General features: G+C 39.1%; 1 protein-coding gene across 4 annotated transcripts in view; it reads right to left on the reverse strand.

Annotated features, from left to right (window-relative positions):
• lrmda (leucine rich melanocyte differentiation associated) overlaps nt 1-19,409 on the reverse strand; it is a 230,090-nt gene extending 210,681 nt beyond the window's left edge. For 2 of the 4 annotated variants that reach the window (XR_006828286.1, XM_046070142.1), the window contains exons 1-2: nt 19,136-19,393; nt 18,412-18,512 (exon numbers count right to left, since the gene is read on the reverse strand). Coding sequence is in view for 2 of the 4 variants with exons in the window: in XM_046070142.1 (XP_045926098.1) it covers nt 18,412-18,512; nt 19,136-19,177 (143 nt within the window). In the remaining 2 variants the exon portion in view is untranslated. Of the gene's footprint in view, nt 1-18,411; nt 18,513-19,135 lie in introns of all 4 variants that reach the window. The other 2 variants (XR_006828287.1, XM_046070143.1) reach the window with 2 other exon arrangements.
• Nucleotides 19,410-24,979: the final 5,570 nt, after the last annotated feature.

Raw genomic sequence — 24,979 nt, forward strand, 5'->3', positions numbered from 1 at the left:
GCCATGCGTGATTTCAAACCATGACGTCTTAGTGTATTACCAACAGTAACCTTGGAAACGGCGGTCCCAGCTCTTTTCAGGTCATTGACCAGCTCCTCCCGTGTAGTTCTGGGCTGATTTCTCACCTTTCTTAGGATCATTGAGACCCCACGAGGTGAGATCTTGCATGGAGCCCCAGTCCGAGGGAGATTGACAGTCATGTTTAGCTTCTTCCATTTTCTAATGATTGCTCCAACAGTGGACCTTTTTTCACCAAGCTGCTTGGCAATTTCCCCGTAGCCCTTTCCAGCCTTGTGGAGGTGTACAATTTTGTCTCTAGTGTCTTTGGACAGCTCTTTGGTCTTGGCCATGTTAGTAGTTGGATTCTTACTGATTGTATGGGGTGGACAGGTGTCTTTATGCAGCTAACCACCTCAAACAGGTGCATCTAATTTAGGATAATAAATGGTGTGGATGTGGACATTTTGAAGGCAGACTAACAGGTCTTTGAGAGTCAGAATTCTAGCTGATAGACAGGTGTTCAAATACTTATTTGCAGCTGTATCATACAAATAAATAGTTAAAAAAATCATACATTGTGATTTCTGGATTTTATTTTTTATATTATGTCTCTCACAGTGGACATGCACCTACGATGACAATTTCAGATCCCTCCATGATTTCTAAGTGGGAGAACTTGCAAAATAGCAGGGTGTTCAAATACTTATTTTCCTCACTGTAGAGGTCCTACTGAGGTTGCATTATTCATCTTCACTGCATTCCCATATTTTTTCCAGCACACATATTGCATATCACTTTTTGCCCCCCAAACACAGCCTCATCGCCATTATGTTAATGATCATGTGATGTGTACTATATGAATTTGACCAATTACAAAAGATGTAGAATGTAAAATATAAAATATAATTGAAATAGTGATAATTATTAAAAAGGGTTGGATGGATTGATAGTAACACCTGAGTGATGGAGGAGGAATGAGGAATCCGAATATTACATTCTCCTAGGGCTGGGCAGTATATCGGTATATAATGTATATCGATATAATTTCAAAAGAGATATGAAATTAGACAATACCGTTTATACCGATATAGTTTGATGTTTAGTTAACATGGGAACGGACTTACCCGGTACGGGGGGCGTAATCAATTTTTGCTGTTCTAGCTGATTTCCGTCCAAAAACAGCGGCGCTTTGTGTCAACAGATACCATCTGGCGGGCCGCCATCTTGTTTAGATCAGCTGCGGTGTTAAGATTCGTTTCTGTCGTCAGACTGACGTGGAGAAGAAGAGTTTGATTTGGCGGAGGCGATCCGTAGGAGCTACACAGACATCCATATGTCGGGATTCGTCTCGTTGAGACGAACAAAATAAGACCACTTGCAGCCCTAAAGGATGTTCTGTTCTGTTCTCCCCTGTGGGTCTGTAAAGCATGGGAGTGCTTTTGGTCATATATATTGAAAGTTTTTATCAATATTTCTGTTTTGGAAGCTTTATGTTATTTGGAATGTGGTTGTATGGAGAGAAATAATGTTTTGAAGATAACTACCAATAAAAGTAAACCTATAAACAGTAAATATAGCTAAAACATGGACATTCGCCTGGTATATTTTTGAAAGAATGTGTAATAACGGTTGTATATCAGTTTCTTTACACCAAATTTACAGTTACACTGTATTCCAGGTGTATTAGAAGATATTCCGGTGCATTATAATCTACCTTATGATGGTTTTGACGGTTTATTGCATTAAAATATAGCTTTTTTTACCAGGCGAGGATGAAAATATCATATTTTTTCTGTATTTCATCTCCATGTAGTCTGTAATGGTAAAATAAATATGTTAATATACAATGGATTTATATTCCTTAGCTTCTGACCTTTCAAACTAGACCAGAATTATGCATCTCGGCCTAACGGTTGAGGAGATATTACTGATTTATTTTGGGTATGTTATTTTAGGCGTTTTTCCTAGAAATAGGTGCCAGGGTCCACGTGGTTAATTAATATGTTTCCGATGTGACACCAAAATGTGTGATCTACCAGATCCTGTGACCCCAATGGGAAGTTAAGCGCCAGAGGCTTTGTTGACGATGTGAAGCGGCTACAGTTTGGTTAGGTTAATGCACCAAAAGTACTTGGTTGGGTTAAGGTACAAAAAGTACTTGGTTGGGTTAAGGTACTAAAAGTACTTGGTTATGGTTAGGAAAACTTAGTCGTTTGGGTTTTGGTCTCAGAATCTGATAGGTCACAGATTTTGGTGTTACACCAGAAAGTCCTGCCAGCATTTGCTCCTCTCTCTCTCCCTCACCGCGCAGCCCTGCCCCTCCCTCTGGTCGACACTGTTAAAGACCTGGCTTGTAAAAAGAAAAGCACAGTTCATTCAGTGTTTCCCACACATACACTTTACTTGGGTGGGCCACCCAGGTTAGGCGACACATTGTAGCATTGATCAGAGAAACACAGTGATTACGTTACAAGTCGCGACACTGTGGATATTTTACAAGAGCGGACCAGGTAAAGCGACAGTGAACACACCAGTCAGATGTTATTTGTTAGCTACCACGTTGGTTTTATTTTGATAGGCTACGTCGTCAACTTGACTGCATGCTGTGAACGGAATCACCGGAGGAAAAGTCCAGAAGACAAGTTAAAGCCCCTTTTCCACTGCACGGTAACAGCTCGACTCGCCTTCTTTTGGTTTTCCATTGTGTAAAATTTGTACTTGTACCTGCTACCAGGTACTTTTTTCGTATTACCTCCGTCTTATCTGTTATTACATTCTGAGTAATGTTGTAACGTTTTAACTTAAATCAAGAGACAACTGTGTGTGCGTCCCTGGTGTGTGTGTCGCATTGAATATTACGTTACGGCAGTTGTGTGTGGCATTGCTATGATGACCAGCTAGATTGAGGGGTACTATCTCTGGGTTACTAACTGCAATGGAAAACGGAGGACAGCCAAACCGAGTCGAGGCGAGGCGAGTTGTACTGGTAATGGAAAAACGGCATAAGAAGCGGGGAACACTGACGTGTTTGCAGCAGAGACATTAGGTCTGTGAGTGTGAAGAGACCTGAAGGAGGCAAATTCAATAAGTGAGTGATACTTAAGATGTAGAATGAATTATAATTAAAACGGTGAAATAAGAAACAAGCTAAGTTACTAAAAGTAGTAAAAACATGGCCGCTAACCCCCCCCCCCCGCCGATATGTAAATACTGATATATTTTATACCGGAATTCTGCCTAACATTACCGGGATATGACTTTTTGGCCATATTGCCCAGCCCTACATTCTCCTGACATGAATGTCGCCTTGTGCTCTAAATAACAAGGCTAAGCAAACGGTCTAACTCACAGGTCCCATGACTAGACACAAGATGTTTCTATCTACGTCAATTATTCAATAGTGGCAACCCCCCACCAGAGCCCCAGTCAGTCCACAAAGATTTCACTTCATTAAGTGAAACTCACATCAAACAACATTTAACGATGAGGTCAGCTGTTGTAAACACTTAAATCACTTTGCTGAGTGAGTTAAGTCCCGAATGAGCGGCCTGAATGAGCTGTTATCTACAGTACCATATCTGATAAATTTGTCAGTGTTAAACAAAATTGGCAACAAATGTTTTGTAGCACATAGTCTTGATCATGTGCTAGCCTCCATAATGAACTGTCACAGTGTAAACGCAAATGACTGCCTGCCTGTGTGAATCCCACAGACGAACACACACAAGTCCTCCTGTACAAGGACTTTGAAGCCTGTCAAAAAAGGCTTGAGACAGCACTGTTCCTCTCATTAATCTCCCAAAAGAGGAAATGAAAAGACTGACTACGCTCAATATTTTTTGTTCTCCCATAAAGAGAAACACAGAAGATCTTGGAATGAAACTCCGCACATTATGAAAGCTATTATCTTCAGCTGCCAGTCTCGGGGTGTGTGTGTGTGTGTGTGTGTGTGTGTGTGTGTGTGTGTGTGTGAGTGAGTGTGTGAGTGAGAGAGCTGGTAATCCAAAACTAATAAGCAGAATGAGAGGTGCAAAAAAAGTAGGGGAGTGGGTCAGATCATCCCTCCCTCTCTCTCTCTGTCCCCCTCTCTCTCCCTCTCTCTCCTCCAATTACTGACAGACAGCCGAGAATATGAAATGAGACTAAGGAATGAGAAATATTCATATTTTCTCTGAATGGTATTAAACCCTGACAAATAAAAGAAAATGGATGGTGGTTTCAGTTTTGACAAAGTATCAAATGTGACAAGATATTAAACTGATCTCAAAACACAGACTGTCTGTATCATTGCAGAGACAAAATAGGATGTTCTCATCTTGGGTCATGAAACAAGATTTATTACTAAAAAGACAAAAATTGACATTTTCAAAATGACTCCCCGATCTCCTCCTATCATCAAATCATCAGGCGAACAGCTTAGCCGGATGTTTACAGCAAGACTCAACTGGCACTGGTCCTCAGCCACCAAACCAGTGAAAATAGCAAGTGTGACATAACTCAAACTGCTTGATCTGCAGTCAGTCAATGCAAACAAAATCCCTTCAAATCTTTGAACCCTACAGGACACTCATCCACCACACATATCCATCATCACAGAGGTTACCAGAAGGTTATTGGTGGCTCTGATATAAAGACTATCCAACATCCAGAAGATGATTATCTACAGCTATGCTCACTGCAAGATACAGAGACATACAGTATCATGTGGTGTTACTATGCTTTGAAAAATATATGACATTCAGTTACATGATCTTTTTATTAGGGCCTGTTATTTTTATTTGTAATTCTAAGCTTTCTTGCATTTGTTAACTATTAGTTTAAACAACTCACATCTGTGACAGCATGAGTTCTCTCCAAGATCTCGTCTATTTCCAGTTAAAATAATGCACAATAACCTACACACTTGCATCACCGACACCCCATGAGAAATTTGGTCATACAAGGCTTTTCTCGCTTCCGGATATTCCTTTCAATTCTGGGTACCTCCAGCATCCTCCACTGGATCTACCACTTCAAAAACACACCTCATGAAAAAATCAGGAGGCCTGTCTGACATGTGTCCCTGTGCCCTGATGGCATGCCAACACCAAAGACCAGCATTGATTTTCTGTAACGCGGGGTCGGATTAGCCCTCTACAGGGATTAGCCGCCTGTGCAAGGCCTCAGGGTTCGCTATAAAACTAATAATTAATTTAAACAGCCAGGCCCATGGAAGGATACACTCAGTATACGTTCCCAGCATGAGGGGGTTAGAATGAGTGACGGACTGCCTGGCACTCCATGCAAAGAGCAGCTGTGTGTATATATAGGCCTACTCTATGTTCAACTTGGTTCTGATGATTAACATCTCTGTAGTTGCACCCCATGACTATCACCACACATTTGTAAAAGCTCATGCTACAGATTAATATGTAGTGTTAATTAGAAGTATTTAACCACTTGGCCTGGTTGAATAACTTAAATTGCCATAAAGCCTCATCAGTAGCCAATTAAGACTGACAGGGACACCTGTTCCTACATTCACACCACTCTGATATCCTAACAAAAGGTCATAAAGACACAGTATGTACTCAAGAGTAGCCATAAATGTCTGCAAAGACAGCAACCATGCTGTTCCTGGTCAGGCTGTGTGAGGACAACAGAATGGATAATCTAATTGCAACCAGAGCCAGCAGTTGTCTCTAAAGGCCAATAAATAACGCCTGTGCATTGTGTATCAACACTGTCACCTACTAATTAATTGTTTGTTGTTTTTTTTTTACTTTAATATACTGTACTGTAAATCACAATATGCAGAGAAGGAAAACAACTGTGGGAGTTAAACTGATACTATAATACAAGACCTTCTGAATAAGAAAACATCCAAATTAAATAGTCCATAATGTAACAAATCAGGCAAAAATGTCTCAAACTAAATAACAACTTAAAAAGTGCACAACAGGTATGTAACTATCACCACCAGACCTGAGACAAAATTATAATGAAAACATTAAATTAGGGCTTTTCTTTATCTAAAATGTAAATTTTTTTTTTTTTTTAAAAATCACTGACAGCATAATCAGCAGGCACTTTCTGTTTTCTACACATTTTTATCTTGTTTAGTTTCAAGCAACTTTCATATTCTGAGCTGATCTCCCTTTAAGGGGAACTTGTTTACTGTTAAACTGCAAATTTCATCTTGCAGGAGGAAAAAACAGCAACGTTTTAATATGCGAAAACATGAAATTCAGGTTATAATCCATCTCCACCATATCTGTGACAATTTATGTGGTATGTCGGTAGGATTACCACTGTATGTGATGAATAAATACTTTTTCTCGTACCAATGATATGAATATGTTTCCTCAAAATATACACCAACCCCTGAATCTCTTGCTCTCATTTGAGGAACTGATATTTCCTCATGTTCGCCACTGTGAAATCCTTTCACCTGTATTTCCTTTAACAAAAAGGAATGATTTAGAATCTACCAACTCAACCAAACAATTAAAACTATGAAAACTTTTGAGTCTGTGTGACGAACAGCAGCTATCTTTTTCTTTGAATATATATTAAAATATCTCTTTGTGCCGAAGAGCAACACGCAGTTTTGAGTGAATTGCACTTTAGACAGTTAAGACTATTTATGTATCAGTAATATCTACTGACAATAAAATGCCTATATACACTACATTCATTTAATACTAACCAAAACGACATGCCTAAAACTGTATTATGTTTTGGGACAGATGTGTGTTTTACTTGTGAAACAATAACAATGAAAAACCATCACAAGTTGAAGCATCTCACTGTAGCCCCCTGTTATCCTCCCCCTCCTCTTACTTAGCTGCCAATAAGGGTTGCCATAGCCAGGGAAGGTAAAGGGATTTCTCCTTCTCTTCAAAAGGCTTTGATCTGACTGACACACAAACGGCCCTCAGATCACAGGTCTATAGACCCTGTTGGGCCTCTCTGCCTGGTCTGCTTGTACATGTACACTTCGTCCCTATGAGGATTACTTACCCTCCTCCCATTTCCCTTCGTCTTTCCTTTATCCCTTCTTCTTCCTCCTCCTCCTCCTCCTCCTCCGCCGCCTCCTTCTACTCCTCTTCCTCTGCTGTTTGGTGTTTTGAAACATCTGAGTACAGACATGTTCTGAGCTTTGGAGGACCCAGGGGCCCGAGATCCAGACAGAGGGAGAAAATAAAGAAACTCTACAGTGCCCACGGTGCAAAAGCTATCTCACCATTGCCACTGGGGAGAAACTCTTAAACATCACCAAATGTCTGGACAGACAGAGAAGATCAGAAGGCTGTTTGGTTTGTTGTTCACATAATCATACTGTCAGCTAATGGTGCAGTCAGCAGCTCACAGTGGAACCACTATGATGGGAGCCAATGCATTTATCCTAATGGATAGACAGGGTTTTATGAGGGAAAACAGAGAATAAGAATACTGTTCTACACAGACTGCTGGCCCCAAAATGGAAGGGTTGTTCCTTGTAGTTTTCCAGCACAGACGTGTCAGCAGCATGGACATGAAACATGCCGTCACTGTTTCTTATCTCAATATGTCCCTGGGTGGAAAAGTGAGGCAACAGCTTACTGATGTCTTGCAGCCTGCCTGACCATTAAAACATATTTCCATGCTGATGGATGTCAGATGTAGCCTAAAAAAAACCCCACAGCTTGCCCTTGATTTTCGAGCTCATTCCTAACTACAGTTTTCTAAACTTATTCTTCATGCCTCACAAATGGAACAAGCAAATGTCGACTATAAACAAGCCAAAATAACACAGGAAAGGGGAGAACAAGAGTGCAGCCGGGTGAGAGCACAGGGGCTGTTATCTCCCACAAATCTTCCTGTCTGACCAATATCAAGTTCTTGGGACAGCGGCTTGGAAGGACAGTCAGTGGTTTTTATAAGTGAAAGCTGTGAAAGATGTGAGTACGTTTATCTGAAATGGAAACAGGAAATGAGTTACAGCTGTGCTGAGAATGTGGCACAGCTGTCCAGGGCCAGAGATGGTTTAAGCATTCTACAGGAGTGCAAAAAAACCAACAAAAAAAATACAACATGGACTCACCCACGAAGGCTGTTGGGGGCCTGAAATTGCAGAGCAAGCAAATAAGATGGCCTGCATGTACTGCAGTTTATAACTTCAAGAGTGGCAAACCGTGATTAAACCTGACTCAAACCACAAAAGGTTAAAAGATTATTATTAGTCCCTCATCTTAAACCCGATGTAACAGCAAATTCCTTTAGTAATCACGAGGCCTTCAAGAGCTGCTATCTCTAATAACAGATGCATTTAATGGTCATAGGATTTATTTATCTACTGACAACATTTATCATGCAGCCCTCTTAAAAAAATCATCCCCTAAAATTCAAAACATGGCAAACACTGCAATCATCGTATAAAATCTTGGCATTAATTCTCACATGTATCTGTCTTCACTTTTCACCCCTGGGCCCTCTAGGAAAGACTGTGGGAGACTGAAAGCCATGAAACGACCAAAACTGCCTAGACCATACCCAAGGAAGCTCCTTTGTTCATCTTCCAAAACAGGCTCCAAACCACCACCCCCACCCTTTTTTTTTTCCTCATTTGGGACCCAGCCGAGGGAAGTAGAAGTATGGCTGCCCCTCTCCATGCTCTGTTCTAATATGTTCCATGCCTTCTACTTGCTTACATCATCAATCTGGAAGATGGCTAAGTGTGATGGGGTGAACATAAACAGTGCTTGAGTTATGGGCTAAGAGAGACACAGGTTGTGTCTCAAACATAAGTTGGCGCCCTCTTCCCTTTTTTTAAATTTTTTTATGAGAAAATGCTCATACGGAGAGGCCCTAATCGCTGGCGGGCATCCTAAATGACTTTGCATGTGCTATGTACTTAAAAACCAGTGCCACAGAAGGAGAGGACTGAAAAAAAGGAAGCAGCTTTACAATATTGAAATTCACCCACCTCAACTTCAAGCAGCAAGCTTGTTATTGACAGCCCAAGTGCCAGTCCTAATCATCTCCCTTTTAATGCTTGCTTAAAAATGCACACCCTTGTGTCAAAACCTGAGCACACATTAACGCTCCCCAAATCGGCTACTTACTAAGCATGTCACTTATGAATTATACATCTGACTTTTTCCTCTCTCTCTCTCATATTTACATGGTGTTTCGGCAGAATTTGTGTAGTAGTTGTAAAGTATTTAATAAGTGTTTAAATATGTACGAGAGTCAAGATCTTAGCGCACCCCTGCACTGTATGTTTACACAATATCAAAAGACTCTGTTAACGTCTATCAAAATGAGTAAGACATATGGATGGTTTGTTTTTCAACTTGCCAAAACAGAAAATGGAGTATGTCCACTTGGGCCCCATCAGGTCAAATCATAAAGATCCATCACTGGCTTTGCACTCTGCTAAAACGCCAAGGAAACCATATTGTAGATTTTAAGACCCTTTTTATTCAGCCAGACTGTGTACTAAAACTAATTGGATTTCTGTCAATGGAAAAAATATATCCCTAGGACAGCTTTGAACTCAATAGCTCTGACTATCCAACTGCACATGAGGGAGTGGGACCTTGCCACATGCCAAGCACCAGGGAGGAAAATTAAATCGGTGGTCAACATAAAATATTAAAATAGCATGGTATTGAATTTTTGAAAAATTATGTCAGGGTTCATTATGGCCAGCAAGGCAGTGAATTAAGCTATATTTAGTGGGTGATAATTGAAATCATAGCTGTAGTCATTACCACTGACAAGTTTCTAAATAATACCCAATAAATCCCTTCTTTTTAGCGTGGTCCCCATGACAGCTGGCAGTGCTGAAAAATATAAAGTACAGAAACAGAATCTCTTTTCCTTTCTCCCCCAAAACTCTTCTCTCTCCCTCTCTCTCTAAGAGCCAATAAAATGTCAGCTTTTATTCTCCTCCTCCAAAGTGTTGGCTAGATGTCAGCAGACCCTTCTAAAGCTCTGCCACTGCAAGCTGAAGGCCTGTAAATCTCAGTGTCAGTGGCACGCCATCCGTCTTGGGATATACAATAAAAAATGTGACGCAGTCATAAAAGGAATGGCATCACTGCCCAGTATATATATATATAATGTGAACAAAAGGGACATAAAGACGTTCCATTTCATTCAGAATCCAAAACCACAAGATGGACTTACACTGAAGAGAGGAGGTTGCGGCATGGTCTAGATAGCTGATGGCAGCTCCTGACAGTGATTAACAGATGGTTCCCCTGCCATCAGTGGGCTTTTGTTGTGTTTAACAGAGAGATATTTATACTATATATGTTACACTGAGGGTAAAGAAACTGGCTGCTTGACTGGTTGAAAGGATAAGGATGACAATATTCTATATTTTTATTGTCAACAAACGCCATGAAAAGACCAAATCACCAACAATAAGTTAATCCTACTAACAAGTATTGCCTGTGTAGACAAATCCTGATATAGCTTATTCCTCTGTGCCGTAGACTCCTATTGTCATCCAAAGAAATTCAATGAACCACACCGTTGCGGTTTGACATGTTCCTTCATTACCATGTATGTGGGCACTTCAGTTTATTTAGAATCAAACCCACATACATTGTCCTGCTGCTGTAAATATGTACAGCATCAAATGTCTATTAATCCGCCACTGAAAATAGTCCCAACAAATGGCCTTATTGCTACTGTTTTATTAACGTTTGCTTACAACTACAGTGGCCATCTTCAGTAAGAATAAATGGGCTTTAGGCTTGCACAGACAAGGAGGGGAAACTATTGAGATGTGCACTAAAGTATTATTGTTTCTTGGTCTTTTCATGGAATTTGTTGAGAATTAGAAAAACATCAAATAAAGCCAGCCATACCCTTTAGACAGTAAAATCCACCAAAAACAGAATTTGCATCACACTATTCCAAGTGAATTTGGCAAGTTAAGTAAATCTCTGCAAACACAGAAAAGAGTCTACAAAGTGTATTTTTATTCTTGGTTGCTTGACACTCTCGACAGCTGTCTGTCTCTTTAGAGTCTTGATGTGTAACTCACTGTTGCATACATGTATACTTCTGCAATGCTCTGGACAACATCTGTGACTGCTGCACAGTGTCTGTGGATAGTTTTTGACATGGTAATACTTGCCACTTCCTTAAAGAGGTAAAAAGATATTTTCACTTATCCATGAGTGAAAACACTGCAACCTTGCAAGAACCAGCTTATGTGATTAGTCCACTTAGCTTATTCATTTAGCTGTCTTTGCTTTGTCGGCTAGGTATATAATGGTAAATGTGGTGTGATGTACAAACCTTTGGAAAAAGACAAGTGCTATAGGTGTGTGAGTGAAGTATTAAGCTGTGCGCTGGTTATGGCAGATGATAGTTTTTGGTACTTTTTAAATGAGGGAATCTGTGCAGTGATTATTGAGAATATTACATCCAAATGAGTTTGAGTTAAACGTAGGGCTTCCAGCTGTGGATCAAAATACAACATACACAGCAACCACACACAGAGTTGGTTGCGATTTGCGGAAGAGCTTTCAATCACACAATCAATCAAGTTGTCATTTTGCCAAAAAAAAGTATAGTAAATAAAACAGGTTTTAGCTGTCTTTCAGTTATACTGGAAAGCTGCTGTCTCAATTGACTTAATGCAGCAAGATGTTTTTATTGGATGCCTATAATGTAACCTTTTAAAGATCTATCCAAACAACATTACAACTGAGACTGTCCAAATTGTAATCTCATTTAAAAAAGACTTGAGCGATCATATATGATTTTGATAAATAAAATAAATTACTTTTTACTTCTTCACTATAGTACTTCTTCACCAGTGACTCCAGCTCTCTGCTGGCACTGCTTTAACCTTCAACAGCGAGAAAAAGTTTTGCAGGAATCACGTAAAGGAAAATTCTGATTTAACCCCAAATTGGAGAGATGGAGGAACAAGACATGCCATTCATTAACTATAACATCCTTAGCTCTATGTCATCCCATCACTTTCCCAGGAGTAGTACATCACTTAAAAAAAAATATATCCCTGTGAAAATTAAAAAGGTTCAGCAGGTTTTTCAAACCACAGAATGATACAAAATATCAATGTCCTTGATATGAATAAGTTATTTCCTGCCAGACCTTGTCCCTCTCATCTGTCTGGTTTAAATCTCTTAGGGCTGTGAGAGTTCTGCATCCTCCTTAATTTATGAGACACAGATCAGGTTATCCTAGAATATCAGCCTAAACAGTCCTGATAGATATGGATATGTAATATATTTCCTTGGCAGAACAGAGTACGCCACCACTATTACCAAACAGATACACACACACACACACACACACACCTCTACACTCCCAGTTAAGTGATTTGAAGACTTCATACTGCCAATGTTTCATATCCTCTCCTCCTAACTGACACTTTATCTGCATACCGGCATCTCTGAAGATTGAACACTTAGGCAAGACAATGACGGGCTCTCTTGCCGTTGTCACTTCTCATTCTAGGACCAGTCTAATGCCGCTTACTGGGCTTCTGCCAATAACAGACCCCTCCCCACCCCCACCCCCACCCCATCAAACAACCAGAGTCTACCTAGTTTGGAGAGAAAAGGAGCACTTCATGTCTGTGACACTCATTTGTCAATTAGCAGGCCCCTTCCCGTTTTGACATACAGCAACTTGAAAGACAGAGCGGTGCCTGTGACGAATTAGGAGAGACAGATGAGTGAGGCATGAGCGGCGGAGTAATACTATAATGTTCTTTAGATATGAATATAAAACGACACAGCTGACAGGCCATACAAGGTTTTATTTCATTTCTCAGTGTACCAAGCCTCCCTACTTTGTCTTCTTTGTTCTCTTTTCATCAGACTACTTACATCTCATTTTGACAGCCGGGCGACATTTAGAGCACTTTCGTTTTGAAACGCGAGTTAGCATACTTGATTTGTCATTAAAATGCAAAACGCCTGCCATCACCAACATATCTTGGGTGAGCACATACCCCCTTAGACACACACATACTGTACACACACACACACACACACACACACACACACACACACACACGAGGTTCATCTGCAAAGCAAAAGTCCAATTCGGTCCCCTCTTTCTTTCTGGCAGGCTGAATATCAACTTAAAAGTCAGGTGCTCATCTGCTACACATAATTCTTACACGCGTAAATGAATTCAAGATCCATGAGGTCAGATATTGAAAGGCAGCTACCTTGCTCAAATTTTGTATCAACTTTACCAAAACCTGTCCATGTGTGCAATAACATAATGTACTTTTAACTGTAACTGCGGTGAAAAGACAGACATCTTATTTATTTTTTAAGCTACCTTGTGATTGCTGACATAGCCAAATGCAAGTTTTGTGTAAGTTCTGTATGTCTGATCTTGTATTTTATGTAAACCGCTGCTACTGCAACACTGCATTTTCCCTTAAGAAATGAATTACCCATCTATCTTAGCAAGATGATATGCAAGCTAATCAAGGCTGGCAAAGGATTTTTCACATTACTAAGATATGTTAAATTTGTCTGGCAGTCGACAGATTACAGTTCAACCAAGAAGCTACCAATGATGGAGGAAGAGTCAAGTACCGGTGGTACAGATTAAGTGGTCAACTGGTGACTTTCTTCTGAATGCAATGGTTGCTTGAAGTGACTGCAATGCAGTTTCAGAGAATATATTGTGCAGAAATCATTTCTAATCAAATGACAAATCTAGTAAACCACCAAACTCCTTGTTTAAATATACAGCACAGGTCAAATAGCCACCAGTGTTGCACAGATAACACAATCAAATTGTCTTGTGAAAGATCAATGTTGGATTTGTAAAACCGTTCACATTTCTATCTCCAATATTTTGCCACAGTGAACAGATTTTAGAAATAACTATCATAATGTAATTCACCATCACAAACTACAGCCACCAAAGTGATCACAGAGTTGACTCAACACCTCTCTGACACAGTCACAACAAAAGCTGAAGATGCTAAAGGTGGGAATAATTGTATTGTGATAGTTTGTACATGGGTTCATATTCTGGTGTGCATTTTAAGCACCATACTTACATACATAAAGATATGCTGTAGATAGCATTTGTGGAAAGATAAGGTGGTGTTGACCCACTGGAATGACCAACATTATGGCCAACTAAAGCAAATATATGACTTTTTTGTAACATATTTTACATGCATTTTTTTATATTACATGTGCAGTAATCAGTTTCAAATGCGCTGAGAGAACATATGACGGCAGAATCAACTAGCTGAAACAGTAAAGTAAAATAAAGCAGACTCAACTTTCAGGTTTGGCTTAAGGTTTCACAAACGCTGTCACTGCGCAAATGTGATTTGTTTATCAAGATGCCATGTTCGATCTGAAAAGAACAACAATGTTAGGAATTTTCTCGTGACTCACAGACGTGCGTCTTCCTCAAACTTCATGTGTCCAGAGCAGTGCGCCCCAGTCACAGAGCAGAATCATGTCATGACAGCACATGCCCACTCCCTGCACTGTGTACACACCTGACCTGGAACAAAGTGGACGACACGATACTATCCAAGCCCGTCCTGAGACAGAAATCTCACTGTGAGCCACACTTTTCAACACATTGAGGAGACAGCCTGACACTGCAGCACACAGAGGGAGAGGTGTGGGTTTGACAGCCCGCTACAATAATTCCATCCTGCCATTACCTGCCCAGCCAGTCACAGTTATGCTCACAGAGACAGATGCACAAACGCGGCTTGCAAGCAAACATGCACGCGCATACACATAAGCATGTGTGCAACACACACCAAAACACAGAGGACTCATTTAAAGGTGATGCCAGTGCATTGCCTCTCATTGTCAGGTTACTGGATGAGTGTTGTCAATTGAGCTGACAGAAATAAGCATATTAGCTACAACAAACTCTGGCAATGTCTCTCTCTCGATTTGAGTCAAGCAGCATAAAGAAGCGCATGATGCTAAAGGCAGCCCACTGAGTTTCACTTACATGTGCGTCTGTTCACACCTGGTTTGCTTGAGCACTGAAACGAGGTCACGGTGTCACAGATTATTCTACCATCTGACATCTAATGTCAGATAGTTCCTGAAATTTTTTATATATATATATATATATATATATATATATATATATATATATATATATATATATATATATATATATATATATATATATATACATACATACATACATACATACATACACACACACTCTATTTAATTTGTACTGTAAGCACCAATTTATACCACGGGAAATTTCTTGTATGTAAAAATGTACCTGGCAATAAACCTCATTCTGATATCAACTCCACTGGTAAAAACTACACAAAACACATGCAGGTATCAGATATATTTTTTAAAATTATTATTAAAATATACAAAGCATGCCTCTGCCTGCTTCACAATCAAATCAAAAATAGCAATTACATTTTCTCAAACTGTACTTACACCAGTGTCTTCCTGAAAACATTGTTAATTTTTATATCAAGATACTGTGTCAAAAATACAGTGGTATTTGATTTTGGCCTTACCACCATACTCTACTTAAGGAGCTACATGCAAATACAGCAGCACAAAGAGTTGAGGTGCAGAAATACAATTATTCTTCACAGGAAAAACTTTCCACCATTAAGCTGTGAGTCAGGTCCCATCAGTGCATTCTTATGGGGATCAAAACTACTGAGGGGGTCGCTATGCCTTAGTTAGCATATAGCTTTATCACATGTTGAGCTGCTTATTGAATTTCACAGCTTCACCCACCCATGACCTCCCAGTGTTGTCATGTGAGCACGCACAGGCACCAATCGCAACAGAGAACTCTCTTAAAGAGAGAATAGTGGATATATGGGTCTGGAGTGTGTGTATGGTGGAAAGGCTTGCATAGCCACACTAGCAGGTCAGTAATGTATACTTTATAGCTATGGATAGAGATACAGTGTTCAGACAGCTTACACTGGGAGTCAACATTTTTAATAATGCTCACTTGTGGGAATCACATTTTACACAAGACTGTAAAAGTATCCTCACAAATGAGGAAGCGTTACACAAGGGATGCAGGGGATGTACATAGGAAAGGCTTACAACAAATAAAGTAAAACTATCGCTGTTGACTTATTTTAGCTTGCTATACAGATTTTCAATGTGAACCATTCAAACACGCTGTCTACAGGAGAAAAAGATAAAGCACTATGTAACAGATCACTTTACCCACTAGCAAACCATCAATCAATAGTTCATTGATATGAGCCCCAAATGGTTCGAGCACCACTTCATTACTTCTGCACCGCTTCTCTGCCCATACCAACCCTTTGATGTTTAGTAATGATATCTGACATTTGGGATTAGCCAAACTCAAAATTCATAATGAATTAGTAATACCTGAGTCATACATATTTGATTCTAAACATCAAGTCCTTAATGTGACAGATTCAAGGATGAGAAACATAATGCCAGCCTTGATCTCCCTGCAACCAACACGCATAAGGTTTGTTTCAGTCCGATTTCATCAAGCTGTTTGCCAGACATAACAGGCTTTCACTTCCTCTGAGGTAACGCCAAGATATCTACTATTCAAGTGTCCAAATATTTTGTACCATGCACTCTCTCTCCCCCTCTGTTAAATTTTTTCCCTGTTAAAAGGGTTTTTAATATTCATCTGCTTCGAGGGTCTAAGGACAGAGGATGTCCTGAGGCAAATTTGTGATTTGTGATACTGGGCAATATAAATAACAGGGACTTGACAAAGCGATCAGGATCTGATGGCTATCATCCTGTGTGCGTTTTTTGGGGGCAATTACTCAAAAGGCAACCAGTTACTGCAAGCTAACAATGATATGAACATCTTGCTTATTGCTAGCCGTTTGATAACACTAATATGGAAAAGCTCTGGCATTAACTGAATGTGGGTGCAGAGAGATTACACTTACCTATGTTCGTCACTTAAGTGGCTGATTACGTTTTAAACCAAAAGCACTTAAATGCTATCACAATTGTTCTTGCTTGTTCAGCTTGTTTCTTATCATATTCATGCAGTTGGGTTTATCTGTGTATTCAGGTTCAGTTTACCAAAGGCAGCCCTCAAACTCCAACCCTTGTGATAAACTGAATGATCAGTTATTTTGGCACATTTACAATGACTGGGACACCTTACGTAAAAGGGAGGTCCATACTACGCAAAACTGTGTACACACACAAATACAGATTATGTTAGTCTCCTTAGGTCATAGATCATACATTTCCTTGGACTAATGTTGGTGGTTTACAGCAACATAGGTTTTAAATTTACAATTACACACAGGGCTGGGCAATAAAACAATAATGATAATTATAACTAATATAATTTTCCTCACTAAACAATATAACAAAAGTTCAATAAATGTTTGAGTTAATTCATTTGAATCACAAACAAGTTAGCATTTCATTTTTCTATTAAGATATTTATTTTGTTGAGGAAAAGGGGCTGAAAAAGTTTTACTTTATTTTACTCAAGTATAATTCTTGAAAAAAAAAAAAACGATTTTATCATAATTGTTTTGAATGTTCTACCTCAGATTTGTTAAATGATCCACTGTTTGGCATCAAGTGTTTGTCATGTTCTGACCCTAAAGAATAGTTTAAAACCACAATGAACCATCTTGTTTCTTCAACTTTCACTCAGGAGCAAAAATCAGCCTTTAAACTTGAAAGAAATAATGATTTGATATTTATCATGATAATTATCAATATATCATATTGATATTATTGTGGTAACATTTCTGACCATATCGCCCAGCCCTAGTTACACACAATCACAGTGCCTTGCTCACAGGCACTTCAATAATGGATTCATTCATTCATTTATCCATTAACCCGAAACAGATTTTTCCAGCTGGTCTGAACACTGTGTGCAAACGACAGATTTTACAATATGACACAATGTCAATCAGTTAAATTGAGGTCTCCACATCTCCAGCACAGACAACTGCCTCGAGACAACAATTTTCAACACAAAAAAAAATAAAAAATCACTTCTATTCAGACAGCTTCGTGGCCTGAAAGTCATGAAAAGGGTTTAGAAAGAAAAGCACCTCATAACCATCATCTCTTTTCTTTTACTTGCCAGATCACCTATGCTAGTCCTGCTGTTGAAATGGCAGCCCCCTCTAAAGCAGCTGCCACAAGGTGTTCCTTCACGTCCTGACAGAGGAATCTTTTCTTTTATTTACATTTATCGATCGTTCCTTTTATCCTGCCACAGCGTGACACCAGCCCAGTTCTAACACTCATTCAGCTCCTTGATGTTTTGATGACACTCTGACCACCTATAGACCGCGGACGCACATTCAATTGCACATGATGTAAAGATGCATGTCTCCCAGTCACAGACTTGTAGAGACTGACAGCATATGCATACAGGTGACTACAGGTTGCATGTGCATCGGTCACCTACCTGAGCTGATTGAAGCTCAGATCCAGCCTTCTTGCAAACTGGCCATATGTCTCTCCAAGGAAGTCTGGAAAGTCCTTACAGTCATGTCCGATGAAGGAAAGCTTGAAGAATAAAAACAATCACAGATTTTTGTGAGGTAAGTAGAAATAATATAATAGCATTCCTGGTATGAGCACAGCAAATATAAAACTGTTTCAGGATTAAGCACCTATAAAACAACAATGATTTGGGACCATTCGAATTTATTTTGAATGATATAGGACGCTATAATCCAGCAGTTAACTCTACAGTGAGGACGTTTTATTAACACCCTGAGGAGTAGGAGTTTGTAACTGAAGCCATGCTATTCGTTTTGCAGATATATAGCCTACTCGTTTGCTTTATAATTTGCAGTGATCGTTATACATACATATTGCATAATACAAAACAGTTTCGACATTGGCTGCTACGCTGCAATAAGTACACTTTCTCACATATTGCTGCAACTTTGAGGCATTATTCCACACAGGGGAAGTAGTAGGAGGAACTGCAACACTGAAAGTCACGACTGCAACATTAGCTACTGTGTGTCACATGACACTGGTGGTGTCGAAGAAATAAACAAAACCCATATCGGCTACATTAAGCACCGATAACCTCCACTTTTAAAACTGTTACTGATGTAATATCGCCCAAACATGCGTAGGGTAAAGTCCGACGTAAACAGTTTCCCAAACAAACTTACCTGAGTCCCATTCAAAGCGACCGACAACTCGTTATGTGCCATAACTTTATCCGGAGGATGACAGCCCACTTGAAATGTTTTTTTAGATAACTTAACTTAGTTGATATCCGAAGTGCTGCTCACATAAGAATCACGCTGTTGTCAACATGAAGTGATGATGTTTGTGGATGTAGCCTGGCTACTTTAAAGATCTACTGGCGCTTTCCAATTGACTTTACAGTTTCCGCGTGCCGTCCTAATCAGCTGACCTGCTGTTGTGCGGAAGCACGTGGGCAGTGTTTGACACTGACACAATTTCAGTGCTGCTGACTGTCTCCTGAAAAAAAAGACAGGATAAAATTACCCTTATATGTGTGAAAACCTACTGTTTTATAAAACTGTGTTTTACTTTTCTGTGTAAAGACCATTCACAGCCAGGTAAGATCATTAGCACCTGTTGAAAAGCATCAGTAATACACCTGGTTTCAGTGACCATACCACAGGATTCACAAGATGTAAAAATCTCGCATCTCTCTCAATATATATTAAGTAGTCCATTGAACTGAATTCAGCGTCTCAATTTAATCTTTGTTAGCAAAAGCTACTTTTGCTCTGAGGTTTTAAGTGCTGCTGAGAGTTTATCCAACTCGTCTGCTAATCCCCATTCTTGAAGGAATTTGTCCAATAAAACTCCAAAAATATGTCTCGGAAATACTTATAATTGGCTACAGCTTAATATATATACATACACATAAAATACATAATATATATAGCCTACAGCTTATCTCCATTTATGTGGCTTGTCCACGTAGACCTGGCTAACTTTACATATCATCCTCATTCATTTGAGTACCATGAGGGGCTCCCCCTGTGTCCATAAAACAAATCACATTTCTTACTTACCCTATTTTAGCTAGCCATGACATTTTGGGTATTTTGGCTACTGAAACTACTTTCTTTCAAAGAAATAGTTTCTGAAAATAGCTGACCATGTGTTGTGTGGGTTATTCAGTGTAAATGGGATATGTCTGTTTCTAATACATACAATACTGTGAGCACAACAGACAAAATTATATTTTCTTCCATTGCATTGTGAGGTCAAGGAATAGATCTCAGAGACAGATAGACAGGGTTGTTAGTTTGTTTTTTGTTTCATCTGAAATTTAAGTGAACCAACCCTTAAATTGCTGAAAACTGCAAGTTCCAATAAGTGTTTTTTTCCCATTGAATACAGGGGGTAGCTATTAACCCATTACAGCTTTACTCAAGTACAAGTAGGCTACCTCAAAATTGTACTGTAGTAATGTACTTGAGTAAAAGTAATTAGTTACTTTCCACCTTTGCAAACAAGGTTAGATTTATGCCCAAGGCTGGCTGGCCAAAGCAGGCTACTGCCCTGCAGCCTGAGGAGCAGGACATCCCCATGTTGTAAATTTGATTAATCACAAATTTGTTTATGGATTTGCATCAATAAAGTAAATTAATTGGGGTCTGCATTATGCTCTATGATGTGGTCTTATAGAGGGGCACTGTGTCAAGAAATAGTTTTTCTTTTTTTAAAGTTATTTTTTGTAGTACATGATACTAGTGTTGTTCCAGCATAGGAGTACAGGTTGGTTTCTGGGTCTATGGGCAAATAATGAAGCTACCCTCTATAGTCTGCTGTATGCAATGTATTTGATGGGAATTTGGAGGGGACCCCATTGCAGGTTTTTTTTCTGGGGGCCAAACAGGATAATCCAGCTGTGTTTGCCAATTTTGGAAGTATTTTCAAACAGTGTTTCACTTTTATAAGTAAGGAGGCTTCATTGCTGAGAAAGTAATATGTCAAATATATTTTGGGTAATCTTCTCCTCTTCCAAATGGGAGAAATGCAGAACGGCTTCCCTAAACTTTGCAATAGTTAGCATCCAGGACAGGACCCCATTCAGTGGATGGGCCATATAAGTTAAGAGAGACCAGAAAAAAGAGAGGGAGAGACTCAGAGCAGTCCTAGAACAGTCAAACTGAAATTATTTTTTGAGAAATTCTAATGAATGTGTTTTCTACTGTCCTTGCTGTTGCTGGGTTTGATATTTCTGCAGATTCATCTATTCTGAGGGGGGGCGCTCTATACAGACTTTATGGTTATATCAGGCTGAATAATGCCTGTGATGTGGAGTATACAGTACCTTTCTTAGTAGTCATAAGACTAAACATAATACTTAAGTTTTGTGACATTTTGTTTGTAGTTGTTTTGGGCCCAAACCACATCACAAAACCAATAAATGCAATAGTTGTGGTTGTAATAATACATTGCAACGGTTTAAGACAAACAATATGTCAACTACAATGCAGGTAGGTTAACCTATGTAGTAATAGCCTAGTAGTCCATAAACTGATGGATACTTTACAACTACTACAGGTTAGCTTTGTATACATTTGCACTAACCTCTTGATATTAGTAATAATACAAATATATGTGACTTTTCATAATAAATCATCCCTGACCCCAATGACATTTTGTTTGTGGCATTGCTGGCTATGGCTGGCAACATACTAGAAAATAATGATGACTTCTCAAATGTGCTTGTATTTAAAAAAACATGTATTAAAACATTCTGATACAGTTTGCACTATCTGCAGTCTTGCTCTAACTGCATGTCTTAGTCAAGTTCTAGAATTCAATGTATTATCATTATTAGTATAGACTGTTTTTTTGTGTGTACAATCCTGCCCTGAATGTTAATTTTGTGAATAATTATATCCTAAATGACCTGAGGTCATGTGGATTATATATCTCTAAATTCCTAACTGTAGATAACAGGATGACGATATAATGGCACTGGGTGACCATTAAATTGCTTATATTTCGAATTTGTAATTAAAATATTACCACATCTATTTGACTCTCACTTATCTTTCCAGTCATATTTTGACCCTACTGCCACAGAATATCCAAGTGGGCAGAACAAAGCTTCATATATGAAGTCTGCCACCTAACATAGGTCAAAGAACATTAAAACATGGTGGGTAATAGGTCCGTATTGTTGTATTAAACTTTTGAAATAAAATTTAAAAAAATTCAGATAAAAAAATGTGTGTGTGGGGGGGGGGCGTACTTGCTTTGTACCACTTTCCTACACACAAACTTAGTGTGTAAATGACATAGCCTAGTTCTTTTACAAGGAATATGAAAGTAAGCAATAATATATAATATATAAAGCAAATGACTCATTTTTATTTAACACAGAGCCACAACTTAGTGTAGTTTTGCAGGTCTTTTGCTGGGATAGTCTTTTGTGACACAACCCACCAAACCAACTGCTGCTGGGTGTGGATGAAAAAACCTGATGTTGACAAGATAAGAGTATATTATTACTTTTTAATAACTAAAGTTCAGACTTTAGTCTCCAAACTATCCTTTGTCCAGTCACTCAGCCATTATTCTATTTGCCACTGTGGCCTGAGAGCATGCATGCAGGCAGACATTGCAGCCAAACCTCACTGCTGTGTTCATCCTACTTTAACTGACGCTGTGCTAATGAGTCAGAATAGCTGCTGGAGTGCTTTGGTGAAATATGGGACCCAACCTGCATGTTTTTTGGGTCACAGTGGCACTTGGTTGAGAGAATCAGAAAGTTTGGGAACACCATATTGTTCCTCTGCCTCACTGCGTGATGTGTGACGTCACACAGGACCTCCCATACGCGGAAAAAGCTCACTTTCTCCCCTCTGCCCGCCCGGAGAGAGGGAGCCAGAGTCCGCATGGCTGCAGTCTCTAGTGTGCTCCTTGCGGTGCTTCACATTTGACAGAAAGTAATGGTTGGTGTGTTTGTGTAATGTCAAACAGTTTCGTTTAGACAGAAGGACTACGTCTTAATGTTGTTACAGTGTTTTTTATTTTTATCCTTTTACCTCTGACGTTTTACATCGGAGCTTAGTAAGGAAATGATTCCAGGTAATGTCGTGTCACAGACTTTCCTGTAAACCTGTCCTTCCTCCTTGGAGTTTTAGAAAATTCTTTTCTATTTCATGCATGTGTTTTAATGCTTTTTTAATACTCTCCTGTACATCCTGTATCCTCTTTTATGTGTTACCTAGAGATGTGGAGATTATGTGAGTCTCTTTAAAAAACAGACACACAAGCTTTATGGCTGGGATATCGTTTCAAACTAATGAACAGAGTGAAAACGGACTGAGATAAAATAATGACTTGAAGTTTGTAAAGAGATCCAGAGAATTCTGAGCTTATGGGAAATTTAAAAAATAGGTGACATTTAAAGGTCTGCAATTATAAAAAAGTTATTTAATTGTGTTTTTTCTATTTTCTATACACCTATAGACATATACGTATATAAATCAAGATTGAAATGTGTTCTTACTCGCTTCAAAGCTAGAATTCGGGCCAGCCTATAGCTCACAGTAATCTTGCAAGTCCAACATAAGTCCTCAATAGATGTAAATAATTGTATTTGCATGCGTAGAGTCATTCATAAACATGTCAGTGTTATGAAATATATGGGGATATTAAAACTTTCTATTTAAATATCATGAATTATGGTCGCAAAAATGTGTCCCCATTTAAGGGGAACGCCGAGTATTTTGGTGTCTAGTGCAGAAGCCCATTCGTCATACGGACAATAAAGAGGGTTTTGCCTGACAGTGAAAATTTATGGTTGCCCTTCTTTGCCCTAATAACTCACATATTGTGTCACGGACTGACAGCCCTTGCAGAAAAACAGCAAGCCTGTTATCAATCACACATCTTTGCATATTGTGAAAAGTCCCCCTTTTCTGCCAGACAGAAAAACATTTGAAGGAATAGAGCTGCGCTCTTATTGACTCTTTCCCCTTCTTACAAACTCACATTAAATTAAGAACAACTGTTGGCCTATTTTTGGAGCAGTTGTTTATTTGTATTACACATGATCTAGTCATGAAGTACGACTTATATTAATAAAGAAGACAATTATTGCGTTTTTTAATTTGTCCAAACACATTTGAGCCATGCAGACCAGTAAGGCTATAAGGCCTATAAGCTGAAACCAAGCTTTTTCAGCTGTTAGCTGAAAAATTGCTTTCCCCCCTCTTGATTAAGAGTCAGTTTTATTTCTAAACTGTTCTACTATTTACTATATGGATGACATGTTTGTTTTATTTTATTCACTTCATCCAAAATTGCATTTGCGGCAGATCATGAACTCAAAAGTGTGTTTTATTTATTTGGGTAAGTATAGTTTTTATTTTTTCCAAACAAAAAATATATTTTGCCCCTTGACTGTCCACTCCAGGTTTTCATGGTCTCCTAGTTGACCTGTCAAGCAGATTACCGCAGAAAGAGATTAATGGCAGAGGCGGGTTGCAATAATAATCGTTTTGTTTGATGTGACAACTTTGATAGGCGTTGATTTACTTACAAACTGATAGGCTTTTAATTGAGCGCCTCCATCCCGATTGAGATGAAAGGGAAACCGCATTGAAAAGCTGCCCGATTGCCCTGAAGCCTCAATACTGATTAGCCATCTCAGCGGTGAATAGTTCAAGACATTTTAAACTTCTTTTCTCAACGGCCTGACAGACCATTTCTCTTCTTTTCTTTCGCCCTGTCCGCTTTTCTACCTCTTAGAAAAAATAAATTATTTTCATTGTATGTAAATAAAATCGAGCTGACATCAATATAAAATGTCTGGATTTCTTTTTTGTTCCCTGTCTTTGTTATTCTTGTTGCAGATGACAGTGTGCCTGAGGCAGATGACAGGTTTTAACAACACAATGGCAGACGCGTTTAGCCAAAATGGACAGGGTTCTGTTTTGAGAGACCGTGATGTTTCACCGGGTTGTTACACATTATAATTTAAAGTGAATGTTTACTCTTGCAGATTG

The sequence above is a fragment of the Micropterus dolomieu genome, linkage group LG15, assembly GCF_021292245.1.
Source record: "Micropterus dolomieu isolate WLL.071019.BEF.003 ecotype Adirondacks linkage group LG15, ASM2129224v1, whole genome shotgun sequence".
Taxonomy (NCBI): Eukaryota; Metazoa; Chordata; class Actinopteri; order Centrarchiformes; family Centrarchidae; genus Micropterus; species Micropterus dolomieu.